General features: G+C 47.3%; 1 protein-coding gene across 1 annotated transcript; it reads left to right on the plus strand.

The window, feature by feature from the left end:
- The first annotated feature begins 9,961 nt into the window (after positions 1-9,961).
- On the plus strand, positions 9,962-12,935 carry FABP1 (fatty acid binding protein 1). The gene is made up of 4 exons (NM_001271524.2): positions 9,962-10,028; positions 11,075-11,247; positions 12,265-12,357; positions 12,885-12,935. The coding sequence occupies exons 1-4, from the start codon at positions 9,962-9,964 to the stop codon at positions 12,933-12,935; spliced, it is 384 nt and encodes a 127-aa protein (NP_001258453.2).
- The last annotated feature ends 956 nt before the right edge of the window (positions 12,936-13,891 follow it).

Below are 13,891 nucleotides of genomic sequence, written 5' to 3' on the forward strand. Positions count from 1 at the left end.
CAGCCCCCTCAGCGCTGCAGCCCCTCAGCGCTGCAGCCCCTCAGCGCTGCAGCCCCTCAGCGCTGCAGCCCCGCAGCCCCCTCAGCGCTGCAGCCCCCTCAGCGCTGCAGCCCCTCAGCGCTGCAGCCCCTCAGCGCCGCAGCCCCTCAGCGCGGCTCGGCTCGGCTCGGCTCGGCTCGGCTCGGCTCGGCTCGGCTCGGCTCGGCTCGGTGGGGAAGTGCCCAGAGAAGCCGCGGCCGCCGCTTCCAGCCCGGCCACCCTCTGCGCTTGTGCTCACGGAACACTTGTCCTCGCAGCAAGCCTGGGAATGGGAATATGCGGGAGAGACGGAGCTCAGCTGCTTCTCTACCGGTGCCAGGAGTCGGGACAAGGGGCAGCAGGTGCGAGCTGCAGCTAGCGGGAAATCTGGTTAAATATTAGGAGACAGCTTTTAGCCTGAGAGTGATCAGGCACAGGGCATGGAGACCTTGTGGTCTCATCTATAACCCTGAGACATTCCGACTTCCAATGGGGAAACATGGAGAGACCTGATTAGACTGTGAGTTTGGATTTAAAATTGAGATTGAAGCTGCTTAAGGAAGAGTTTGGGTCAGGAAAGCCCAGAAGTCCCTTGCAAGAACAATCAGACTGCAACTCAGCTCTGCTCAGCCTCCCAACAGCCCTGTCACATCAATGGGGAAACTGAGGCACAGGGGAGAGAGGAGACATGGGAGGGGCTGTGCAAAAAGAATCAATTTCTTTGCAGGAAAGGGCTGTGCATCCCTTTGCTGCTTTTTATTTTAATATAATCACCGTTTTTTTGAAGGGCAAGGTTAGCACAGGACCAGTGGCTGCACAAACCCAGGACGTGGCTCAGTGCTGGAGAAAGCAAAAGGACTTCAGGCCAGGCAGGCAGGAGCAGAGGAGGTACAGAGGATGGCTGATAACAGCCTGTGCCTGCTGTGAGCCACGGAGCCCACATCTGCAGCAAGGGACACACCACCCGCCAAAGCACCGGAGTCTGACACTAAATACATTGCCTCTCTCTCTTTATTATGGTTCTAACTGGAGCAATGAGAAAAATCTGTGATAGACAGTGGTCCAGTCACTGCCCTGGGCAGTGGTGTGGAAAAAGACTTTTCTGCACCCAACATCCTAAAATACTCTTTCTGCAGGCTCTTTAGGTAGAGGCAGTAGGTAAATTTCAGGTTCTGGACAGAGCTGCTTTTGATGGCATTGCTCAAGGTTGAACAGGGCAGCTGTAGCAGAGCAGGAAGCAAACAAGCATTTTAATAATATATCTGAGCCAAAACAGTGGGCCAGAGCAGAGCACACCTCTAGGAAATCAGCTAGGAAGGGAACTACTTATCTATAATTATATAAATTATATCACCAATCAGCCTGCATCTCCCCACTATCTCTGTGCTCAGTATTCCTCATGACATTACAAAGATGAAGCCTGAGCCACCCAAACCCGCTGTGGCCCCACAGTCCTCCCTGTACCTGTAGTCACCACATCTTCTTGGCACACTGGCATACAGTGGGGTACTCACCCTGTAATGGAGGTCTGTCCCCATTCCAGATGTAGATCCAGGTCTTTTCAGATGGTTCTGGATAAAACAGCAAGGCTGGACCTTGTTCTTTAGGGATTGGTCCTAAATCGATGGTGAAACCTCCCCATCACCATCCCTGGAATCCCTGGAAGCTCCCAGTGATTATTTACTTAGATGTTGAGGGGAGTGGCTGATATCTCCAAAACAGTGTCAGCTCCTCAACATGCTCCAGTGGTAGCTGACACAAAAAACTGCAAGTAGTATCTCTGGACAAAACAGTGAAATATTAGAAATAAAAGAAATAGCAAAAGCTGCAGGATATGTGATTTGCCTCCTCTATTCTAACCTCTCCCCTTCTCCATGATGGTGTGCCAAGGTGAATTCAGGATTTTCCTTCCTTGCCCATGCAGTGGCAGAGCGCACTTTGAGCTCAGCTCAGATTCAGGCTGGAACAAGGACAGGATCAAATCCATAGGCAGAACTGCACAAGCTGATAGTTTTTGTTACCAATGCAAGTATTTAATATCACCAATGTACATCTCTGCAAGAGTCACCCAGCACATTTCAATGAGACCTCACCTATTCCCACCAGCATGGGACCTCTGGGCATTCACTTACCCTATGTCTAATTCTTTTAACATGTGTTTTAACTATGTGAAATAACTTCATTAATGCATCCATTTTTTTTTTTTTCCAAGTGAAGAGCTTACAATGAGATTGATGATTCCTTCAGCAATACATCCCTCTGGGATGCAGGAGCCCTGAAAAAAAAAAAAAAAAAAAAGGATTACACCAGGATACCTGCAGCTCTGCATCTGCAAAGAGGTTGTTGCCACAACCCTCTCCATGCCCTGGGTCTGTCAGCAGTGATAACCCTCATTAACAAGGTCAGTGGTTACTGCTGGGGTGCAGGGACTGCTGATGTGGCAGTCACAGGTGAGCACAGAACACAGCCTGGGACACAAACCAGGATGACACTGCCATTCACTTGGAGAGGTTTTCCCATGCTCAGCCCTACTTCATTTCCATGAACTCAAGTTTAGAGTGGCATTTCATTTTGGGTGGAGCTCTGAGCAACCTGGTCTAGTGAAGGTGTCCCTGCCCATGGCAGGGCAGTTGGAACCAGATGATCTTTAAGGTGCCTTCCAACCCAAACCATTCTGTGATTCCATGATTCATTCCATGATTCTTTAATAATATTTTGAATTTTTAAGAAAAAGAGGGGAAGAGTATGTCCATGCTGCCTGTCAGGACTCATCCACTGCAGCAACAGATGAAGAGCTGGAAAATGTAATAGCCTGTAATTAACCTGGTCTTACTCACTGCCTCCATATTCCTGCTGGGATTTGCAATTCTACTTTGGACCTTGCCCATTCCTGAGCAGTTTGTGGTCTCTGGACTCATATGTCATGAATCACCTGTATTTGCAAATTCCAGGTAAAGCTGGTGTCAGACTTTACCTTTTTTTTTTTCTTTTTTGGAATGCATAATTTTTCATTCATCCAGGGGAATTTCCTCAACCTCTCCACCTTCCAAAGGCATCCCAAAGCATGACGAGGATTGAGCAAGCATAAAGACATGTATAACAGCAGAAATTCAATTTTTCCCTAAAATGTCATGTCTCAGCCCCAAACATTGCAGCACTCAAAGACAAGTCCAGCAAAACTCTCAACTTCGTGTTTGCTGAGCAGATTTTCCATCCTCTCTAGCAAAGTGTGCCCCTCTGCATGTCTGTCACAGGGACGTTCTCTCTCTCTCAGGATTTCTTCATAGAGGTGCACAGAGAGAAGAAAGACAAAACAGATTCTATTTCTGCTCCTTGTTTTTCCCATGTGGAATGTGTTTGGAGAATTGTTTACCTGGGGTGATTGCTTGGTTGGATTTTGGTGAGGATTGTTTGAGCCTGATGGCCAATCCAATCCAATCCACTTGGGGCTGGACTCTCGCAAACAGGGTCAGGAGTTGGGGGTTAGATATGGTAGTTAGAGAAAGTAGTATGTAGGTTTAGTATCTTTCTATAGTATATTAATGTATTATAGCATAGTTATAATAAGGAAGTCATTCAGCCTTCTGAACTGGACTCGGACATCATTTCTTCCCACGGGGTTCGCCTGCATTTTACAAGACATGTCCGAAGCACAAGAGGCACGCTGGGTCGGGGTTCCCGGGCGATCCCCGGCCCATTTCCCCGGCAGAGCATCCCCAGGAGCGCTGTGGACCAGCGGCTCTGCCGGAGCCACCGGTGAATCCCAAATCACTAGATGGCGGCAGTGCCTTGTGTCCAGGCATCCTGGAAGAGCTGCACATCCCTTTCCCTGATCCCATCCAGCTTTTCCCACCCTCGCACAGATCCCTCCACCCTTTGCGTTATGGACGCTATCCCAACAAAAGCCGGGAAACACCTCTCCGAAGTTTTGGAGCTGAGAAAAAGGAAGCACGGGCGGTGTCCTGCGGCAGGAGGGTTGGATACAAAGCTGATGGAAGAGCTCATCGGGGTGGGAAGGAGGTTCTTCATGTTCACCCATCTTCTCCCCAGAGGATTCTGTCCTGGGATTTTATTACCTTCTTTTCAGCAAGATCTCTCCTGTCCCCAGTGAGACATTCAGAAAAGGGCACACAAAAAGGACCCCAACTCTCATCCAGGTCTAAAAAGCCCCACATTTAATAAAAAAAGCAACACATAACCCTGAGCAGAACAAAAATGTCCCCATTACTCCCAGTCCTGTCTCTGCCCACAAGTTGCCTGGGGGCTGAAAATCACATTCAAACAAAATCTTTCAGACATGTGAGCTAGACAACACCAGGCAGGTCCAGAAAGGCAGTGACCAGGAAATTTGGGATTTTGCAATGCCATTTACTGCCCTGTACAGAGTACTTCCCAGTGGGAAGTGTGTTTATGTTGGCTGAGGAAAATTACAGGTTTATCACTGGGAGTTGTTGAAGTTCTATGTCCCCTGCCCTCTCATGTACAGAAGTGTGAACATTCATAGAGAGAACAGGGAGATTCCAGGTAAAAACTGCAAGGTTCTGGCCAGAAATCAAAGTATTTCAGTTGTGCCTTCTCAGATGCAAGCACAATTTAGGCTCAGAATCTACATCAGGAAGGGAGCTGAGGAAGTTTGCAGAATGTCTGTAGCTGCACAGGCAAACATGCACCCAGAATTATTTATTTGAGCCTCATGTCAAGGAGATATAAGACAGAAATATATGATTGTAAATAAATTAACTGTTCAAAGCTGCATCTGTGTTACAGCAAAGGTGGTTCTTTGCCCCATTTTCCAAATCTGAACTAAATTGCCAATATCTCAGCTGACATGAGGCAGAACTTCCACATGGATCACTTCCTCTCATCTGCAAATATGCACATACAGACTTTTCCACCTCTGGTGATTCTGCAGGGCAAGGAGCTGCCAGCATGTTGGCCCTTTCCTCACATTTGAGTACAACGCTCTTGCCTCAGAGCAAGGTGTTTCACAACCAGGTCAAAGACATCTGTGTTGTGGTTTGGGTCTTGTAGGCCAAAGGCAGAGCAGAAAGGGAGCTCAAGGAATTGTGCAGTGCTGGCATCCCTGTGGGATATTGGAGAAGCTGTTATATCCTGGAGAAGGTTGTGCAATCTGGTTCTACTGTGCTGAAGTTTACATTATACTGCATAATCACATTTTTTATCAAAATCTGCAATCCTATAGAATGTGGACTCTATGACTCCCAGTTAGGGACTGGACAAGGAAGATGCTTTATCAGCTTCTCTAGATGACTTTGGGAAACACAAGCTCCATAATGTGCAAAAGGGGGGATACCTGTGCTCAGGGAGGCACTTTGACTATAAAAACATGACATAACGAAGAGGGACATGGACAGTGGCAATCCTGGGCTTTGTCCACAGCCCTGGTCTTGCTGGCACCATGGTTGTTCTCCATGGAGCACCTCTGTGGCCCTGAACCTGGTGAAGGCTCAGTTGCTGTCCGACTCTATGCAATTCTCTGCCCTCCTCACAGCTGTGTCCTGCCTCAGCACTGACCCTCTGGCTGGTGCATCACTCTTGGCTCATTGCTTTCCCCAGCTAAGGAGCACTGTCTGCTAGGGAAGGTCTTGGGGTTATTGCTTGGACTTTGCTTCATTTTATATATAGATTGTGGTTATATATTTGCCTCAGGGAGAGACAGGAACAGCCTCCTCCTCAAGCTTGTCTGGCCCCAAGGTGCTCTCCTTGACTAATCACCTGCAACCCTCTGTGAGAAGCACTGAGTGAGCCACTGTGCTTGATAAATCAGGATGAGGGGGAGCACAGCTGGGCAGGTGAGAGCTGGCCCACAGTGACAGCCAGGTGTCCCTCCAGGACTGGGTTCATCTGACCACTTGGAGGCTGCTGCCTTTCCATGCCATTTCCGTTTCCTTATCCCCACTGTGTCTCAGGGGCTCTTCACGTGCCTGGATCAGAGGGAAATGTTTGCACTGCAGATGTCTGGTGGGGTCTGATGCACCACTGGTTAAATCTTCACTGACTCTGCTTTGGGGGGTCTCTTCCAGGAATTCCTCACTCAAGAACATTGACTGCTAATGGCTCCATTTCTTTCCCAACATTTTCTTTCCTTGTCCTGGCACAAAGTACTTCCATAAGCAATGAGCACCCTTTTCAGTCCTTTACCTTGACTCCACGAGCTGGGCTGTGGTTGGAGGGCAGCCTCACCCCACCAAAGGCCAACCTGCTAGGACAGTACACGTCCTCTGAGGGCACAAACAGAGGGTCCCTGTGCCTGGAGAGAGGCCACAGCTCTATACCACAGATGTTGGAGGCAAGAGAATGGGAAGTGGGTGGCAGAGCCAGCAACTTTATTCCTATTGTAAAGCAAGTTCCCAGCAGCAAAGTCCAAATATTCTGTAAGCTCTGGTCCCCAGGTGATGATTGATAAGCAGAGCTAAGGCTCTTGTACTAGCAGTGATAGAGCTGTTTTGACCTTGAAGAAGCAATGCAAACCCTTTGCTCCATTTGGCACCTTTGCAATAAGACGAGAAGGGCTGAGGGCTGCTCTTCTCTGAATATCTGCATTGATGGAAAGCTTGTTGCACAAGCTACTGCTTTTGCATTCTTATCAGGGCTCTGATAGTGACATATCTAATCTAAACCTATATGAAATGGTGCTTGCATATCCGCAGCTTGGAAATTACAGCTTGGAGGCAGGAATCTCAGCAGACTGCCAAGGCCATTTTAAAAAGAGAAGAATCTGGGAAAGGTGCTGTATTTAATCTCAGTGCTGTCTTGGTAACACAGCACAAGGAAAACCAAGAGGGATGGAGAGCTGACGGCAGCAGCAGCATCTTCTCCATCCCATCCAACCTTTCAAAGCAATGCAGCCATGTGGCCGGATGAAGAAACCTTTGTTCATCAAGGTTCAAAATAATCATACCAGAGATGTGAAAACCTGGCAGCAGACCAAGTTTCCAGGTTCAAGGACAGCAGAAATAGAATTACCCAACCATACTATAGGCTGAGACAGAGGGGAGCCACCTGGGGATCTGTGCCTGGCAAGCTTGTGACCAAGCTTTTTAAAAAAATGGCTAGGGGTTTTGGGGTGTTCAACTGGACCAGCGGTAGGAGAATCCAGGACTGAATCATCAAAGGTCCTGGCTTGTAGCCTTTCACATTTGGGCCAAGAAAATCCTAGTGTAGAGCCCAACCCTGGCTTCCCGAAACATCAAGGTCCTGGGCTCACTGGTGGGGTAGATAAGAGAAGCAAGTGAGGTGATAGAGGAGAGATGCATGAAGACATTTCCAGACCTCCACCAGGCTGCCAGGGACCCTCCCCTGGACTATAGGAAGTGCCTCTCCCCATACTTTGGCTGTAAAGTCATTTTTGTAGTTCAGAACTTAATTAAGAGTTTCAGTTTGGACTGGAGGAGGCAGAGAGGCGTTTGTTTGGTTTTTTTTTCCCTGTAGGAGCCATAAACCTGAAAACCTAGATACAATGTCCAACTCACCAAGGAGTGTGGGTAGGAGGGTGGCTTTCCAGACACTGAGTGAAAGTGAGAGCTGAGTTCAGGAATCCCTGGGAAGGGTTGAGGGAATGTCATAAAAGGATGCAACTGCTCCACAGGCAGCTCCTGAGGTGACAGAGCCAAACTCTTCCTGATTATGGAAGATGTTGTATCGTGAGGCACCAGCCACAAATTGCAGTTTGGGAAGTTTGGGTTGAGCACCTCTCCTTCAAGAGGTGGGTGTTGGAGACCCAGGATGAGTGCCCAGGGAGACAGAGAGGCTGGGTTTAAAATTTGGCCAAAACCATGTCTGATCCACTGGTGATACTCTTGCCTAAGACATTCTGCACATCCCTATCTCTGATTCAGGTACAAAAATCAGAAATAAGATACATCAGTCTTTTTTTTTTTTTTTTTTTTCTGACAGGCTTTTAAGACCCTCTGCTTTATTTTCAAAACAGCTTAAAGACAGAAGTACCTTCTGGCTTCCCTCAGGATGTAGCTTCCTCAATAATTTTTGAAAATGATCCACACCTATTCCCTTTATACAAACAAGATTCAAGTTTTAGGGTATGGATTTACTTTAATCAAATTATCAATTAACATGGCCTCATGTTAATGCAAATCAAGTGCATTTTCTTGGCCCTGGAAAATGAAAATGTTATCATATTTTAAAAGATGCTGTATTCTGTTGGGGATATGTACAAGTATTCTGAACTTTGCTATTGAGATTAAGTTTATCTCACCTGCCATTTGCTCAGCAAGCCCTGCTAGATAATAATTACCTTGGCCAAATTTCATTCAATAAGCATTTCTCCTTTCTTTAGTATGAACTGCATATCTCTGCTAAAGAAAATGAAAGAACATTGAGCCCAACAGAACACAAAGAGAATGTTGGCTGACAGGAAGCAGGGATCTAGCAGCTCTGGGTGCTGCCAGGACACAGCAAAAGAGGTCAGTCACCACTGTCCCCAGCAAGAGGATACTGAAAAGGGACATGTCAGCACAGCCCCATGTGACACCAGGCTATTCACCTGAGGCAGGCATAAAAATGAAATGCAGTTCCAACGTGACATAATTCTTGAGGGGTTTAAATGGGAAAAAAAAGCCAAAAAGCTGTTTGGAGAAATTGCTGAGTCAATCCACCCCTCCATGAATGCTCTTTGAACCTGCCTGGCTCCCTCCATGGTGCACACAGATGATGTCCCTGCAGATTTTCCCCCTCTCCCTGCCCACTTCATCCCCTGTCCATCCCACCAGCCAAGGCTTTCCCTCTCTTGCCTCATCTGGCAGACTGCCTGTACTAGTTAATAACCAGAAACTGAGGCTCACTACTGCAGCACAGAGAGCGGGGCTGAGGTGGCAGCAGCAGAACAGACTGCAGCAGAAGGCTCTGACAGCATCTCCAAATTGGAAGGAGATAGGTATTTTTCTTTCTTATACATGAGTTCACTTCAAAAAAAAGTACAAATATGTGAGCTGACTTTGGGAGGGAGGACAAATTCTTTGGGGCAAGAAGCCCAGCCTGGGAGTTCAGACCCAGAGGATGGATGCTCAGATGCCATGAAGCAATCCTGGGGAGCTCAACCAAAGGGACAGGACTGGAAAAGGAGCCCAGCTCTGAGTCCTGCTTTGGAGGGAGGAATTTGGCTCAGCTTGGAGGCTGCCACTGGCCCTTCTTCTAATGTGGCACTTGGAGAATTGCAGCTCCAAGGACTGGAATGCTTCTTCAGTACAGGACTGACTGTGGCTCCTATGGGAAAAGGAGATGAAAGTGATTTGGTAGATCAATAATGGCACCAGCTCTCTATCCACATAGGACCATAGAGGTGGAACCTGATTCAAACTTCAGCCTTCAGGTGGGCCAGTGCAAGGCCAGGAATTGATTTGGAGTATTTTTCCTACAGGACAGCGATGGGTTTGTGCTGCTGCTACATGTGGGTTACACCAAACCCCACCAGCCCAGGTCTGTGAGGGAGTCAGTCCCTGCCAGTGTGCAGCCACTATTCTGCCAGTGCTAAAGACACCAGTGAGCAGAAACCCCCCAGTGTCAGCTCCAGGAGACACACAGTCACCACGTTCTCCTCCTCCACATATGTGCTTCCAGACTGCAAACTCATTAGGTGATTTGGCTCTTCCTCTGATAATGAGCCTCTTTGCACAATTATTATTTTTTTTTATCATTAGTTTGTCGATGCCACGTTGCAACCGCCATAAAATGGGGTTTTATGGGGTTTTCCCTGCCACCAGATTGTAAATTGTCGTCTGTAAAATGTAGAACAATTTATCACTGACCATTGCCCAGTTTTATGTTAATATTTGAACATGCCCATAAACCAATTACATCATCTTACCTCTGGCCAACTTTTAAGGCAGAAGGATGATATAAAACCAAGCTCTGCTTACCAGCAAGGCACCTTCTCTTGTGTTAGGAGCACATAGAGTTTTCCACCATGAGCTTCACTGGAAAATACCAGCTCCAGCACCAGGAAAACTTTGAGCCCTTTATGAGAGCCCTCGGTATGTGCCTGCATGTGCTATGTACTGCTTTGTCTCTGCAGATCACATTGATTTTTGGGAGCCAACTGTGCTGATATGCTGATGGTGTAGATTGGGACATCTCTGAGATTTTCTATTTCTCTCTTTCACCTTGTAATTATTGGGATTTTAAATGTATTTGTGTGGAGATGTGATCTCAAAATAGAAGAGAAAGCACCTCTCTGTCTGGGGCGGGGGGTCAGGAGATGATGGGTGAAGTTTTCTGGCTTGCAGGAAGTCAGTCCTAGCAGGTTCTGCAGCCACTGGCCAGCGTGGCTGAGCGCTGCACACATGTGATAAGCCAGCAGGACCTTGGTGGCTTAGGGACACTGCAGATCTGCTCCATCAAGCTGTGAAATTTGAGGGCAAGCAGGACATTGCTCAGCCACTGTGCTGCGATGCTGCAAAGCCTCAGAAAAATAGTTGGTTCATCAGAAAAATAGTTGGTGCTGTTTAAATGATGAATGTGTCTGATAGATTTCCACTTCTGTAGAAGGGACAGGGAATTCTGTGACAGGGAATGTGGTCCTGCAAGGATCCAGGGGACTTCGCACTATTTCTGCACGGTTATGTGCCAGAAGGGCTCTACCTGTCAGATCACCTTCAGGCTTTGGGAGAAGATTTTATAAATTGGTTCTGAGGAACCCTGAACCTCATAAAAAAAACCCACTTTGTTCCTTTATTTTGTCTTGACTTAATCCATTTTTCCTTACCTGTCAGTGAAGGAAGGAAAGCAAGATTTATTTTTAGACAGGGAGGTGGTGTTTGTGCTCCCAGCCAGGTCAGCAAGACACAGGACATGTCTAGTTCCCACACAAAATTCAAGATGACAGTATTCATCTTCCTTCCCAGCAGACTCAGGGACATATGGCTCTTGAGGAAGCACCATCACTGAAAAGCTTTTCCACACTGGAATAGAAATTTCCCAACTGTAGGTCCCCAAATCCTACTACATTGATTTGTTCAGTGGCAGCAATCTGCCCACAGATGGCTCCACCATTCATTCAATGTCTCTTGTTCCTTGGCAGGGCTCCCTGAGGACCAGATCCAGAGGGGCAAGGACCTCAAGAGCATCTCAGAAATTGTGCAGGATGGGAAAAAGTTCACTATTACTGTGACCACTGGCTCCAAAGTGGTGAAAAACCAGTTCACCATTGGGGAGGAGAGTGACATAGAGATGCTGAATGGAGAGAAAGTGAAGGTGAGTGAGCAGCCAGGGCCATGGGGGCTCAGGGATATTACATTTCCTTTCCAGCCATTCCCTCTGCATATGAGCAAAGGGACTGACCATACCAGAGGTATTAATTAATGCATTGCACTTCCTACAGAAAAAGCTTTGTATTTCTGACTCTATTTTAATAGTCATTTTGGAAAACGCTAGAAGCCAGTGTTGTAATATCCCATTTGGAAAAGGGGGATAGAGATGCTTTGGTAAAATTTTTTGACAGGAAGAGTTTTGAAAGATTTGAGGTGAAAAGGGATTGACTTTGTGTCATCTTGCAACACAAAACATACCTCTGCCCTAATTTTGTAGACTCAAAGGCAGTGCAGGAAAATCAGACAATCAGTCATAAACCAATAAATCTCTCCTTTTAAGTCCCAGTAGCTGTTAGCTTCTCTGCTAGCCTTTCCCACTGCTTCAGATTACCCTGGGTGAGATGATTTGGCAAGGTGAGGAGTTACCACCCTTGAACTTGGGTGCTCCCTTTCCTGGATATTAGTTTCCAATGGTTCATAGAATTTCAAGGCAACCCCACTAGTGAAATCTGCCTCTTGTCTCTGCCTCAGGAGGAGATGGAATTGCGGGGACTTTTGAAAGCAGGAGGGGTGATCACCAAAGAAATGCCCTGTGAATGGGGCTCTGAGAGCTCTACCAGCTGCATCACGATTTCCAGCATCTCTGCACTCCCTTTGGCATAAACCAGGGGGAAGCAGTTATTAGAACACTTTTAGCCTCTGTACATCAGCAGCTCAAAGGCAAATGAACACATCTTTTAGCTGGACAAAACAGAGAAACAGAAATTGGCTTTGCTTTGTAATTGATTTGATTAATTTCATTGATCAGTGACAGCTGCCCCGGGGGTGCTGGTGCTGTCTGCAGCCTTTCTAGATGTGCAGCTCAGGTGGCTCTGCAGTCCCCTCTTGCTACAGCAGAGGAAGGAGAGCAGGGATCGAGGTGGTGTCTAGCAATAACATGAATGCTTCTGTCTTCCACCAGGCTGTTGTGCAGATGGAGGGTAACAACAAACTGGTCACGCAGGTGAAAGGGATGAAATCCGTCACGGAGCTCAACGGAGACACCATCACCTACGTAAGTGTAGAAGGACAATGGCTGGAACAGCAGGGCTGCCCTCAGGAGCCTGGCCTAGGAAGCTACAGGGGCACTGGGAGGTGCTGGAGCAGAGCAAGTGCTTGCACACAGGCTCTGAAGGCAGTTCCTCCTTAGAGTATGATCCATAAAGTACTTTTTAAGATCCCAGTTTAGGCACAGCTGATCAAAGTTTCGGGTAATGAGGGCATGATCTCACCCACCCAGAGGAATAGGTATGTGCCAGGGCTTGGCACTCTTAGAGAAGAAAGGTGAGGCAAACTGATCAGCAGCTGAGAGATGCCAGCCTATCCCTATGTGCTTTGGGGTATTAATGAAGAAATCCAAAGCTTTAAAAAATCCAGTTTATAAGAGATAGGCTGGGGATCAGTCCTGTTTTGATTTGCAAGACCAGATCCTAAGTACAGTTTGGAATTAAACACCATGATGATCCTTATCCTTATCCAACTTGAGATATTCAATGATTCTACAAATTCATAAAAAGCTAACACTTTCCATTTCTTTTTCAGACAATGACCATGGGTGACCTTACCTTGAAGAGAGTCAGCAAGAGAATCTAGAAAGATTATACATGCCAATAATTTACTGTGTAAAATGTGGCCATTAAAACAAAAAATTTATTGAATCCTCTTCATTGTCATCAACCTCTTCATTGCTACTACAAATAGACATAACCCTCCAAAGCTCATGGAAGCAATGGTAGAGACTGGGCAACAAACTGATCTAAGGGTGTACTGATGCTGGAGAATGGAGTTGAGGCAAGGCACAGGCTCAGAGGCACTGAGTGACACATGCTGATGAGTGTTCTTCCAGCCCTTTCCTGGGAGCAGCTGCCAGCAGCCCGCTGGGAATGCTCCAGTGAGTCCTGCACCCATGGCTGATGTGGGCTGGGGAGCACTGGGCAAGAAAAGGGCTCTGTTGCCTTTCCTTGCAGATATGGCCAAAGGGATCAGAGTGACCAGCAGGGCCAGAGGATTTGGGGTGGTTCAGGTGGAGTCAAGGAAGTGCCAGTGATCTTGTTTGCAAAGCTTGGGAAAGAAACCAGCATGGGCTACCAGCTGCTGTCTTCATCCTCACACCGCTGCAGTAGGATCCAGCCCTGTAGCTCTGGCCACCCCATCCCCATCTCCTCCCCACCCCTTCCCACCAGCAGGAGAGTCACAACTGCCACGGGTATCCAGTGTGTGTTTCACCCCAAGCTGCACCTGGTAAATTGGGTTGAACGGGAATAAAACACTTCTTCCAGGGTGAAATACAGATTTTCTCTTCTGGCAGAAGACGGGCTGGTTGTTCATAGTGTAGATAGAGGAAACACCAAAGTCATCTCCTGTACTCTTGCTTGGCACTTCGGGCCAAATGGAGATGTGGTTTTCTGCTGCAGACAGGAAAGGAAACTCTTTCCTCTTATCTGCCTTTTCCAGGGCTGCTGCCAGGACTCCTCTGTGTCCAGGAAAGGTTTTCATATTACAGATCAACATTGATCCTCATGCCAAGAACTGAACCAATATGGATTGTC

The sequence above is a fragment of the Taeniopygia guttata genome, chromosome 4 (assembly GCF_048771995.1).
Source record: "Taeniopygia guttata chromosome 4, bTaeGut7.mat, whole genome shotgun sequence".
In the NCBI taxonomy this organism is placed as follows: Eukaryota; Metazoa; Chordata; class Aves; order Passeriformes; family Estrildidae; genus Taeniopygia; species Taeniopygia guttata.

Coding starts and splice junctions, on each gene's coding strand:
- FABP1 (NM_001271524.2), top strand. CDS start 9,962: ATGAGCTTCACTGGAAAATACCAGCTCCAGCACCAGGAAAACTTTGAG. Junction 11,248..12,264: donor TGAATGGAGAGAAAGTGAAG/GTGAGTGAGCAG, acceptor GTCTTCCACCAG/GCTGTTGTGCAGATGGAGGG. Junction 12,358..12,884: donor ACGGAGACACCATCACCTAC/GTAAGTGTAGAA, acceptor TTTCTTTTTCAG/ACAATGACCATGGGTGACCT.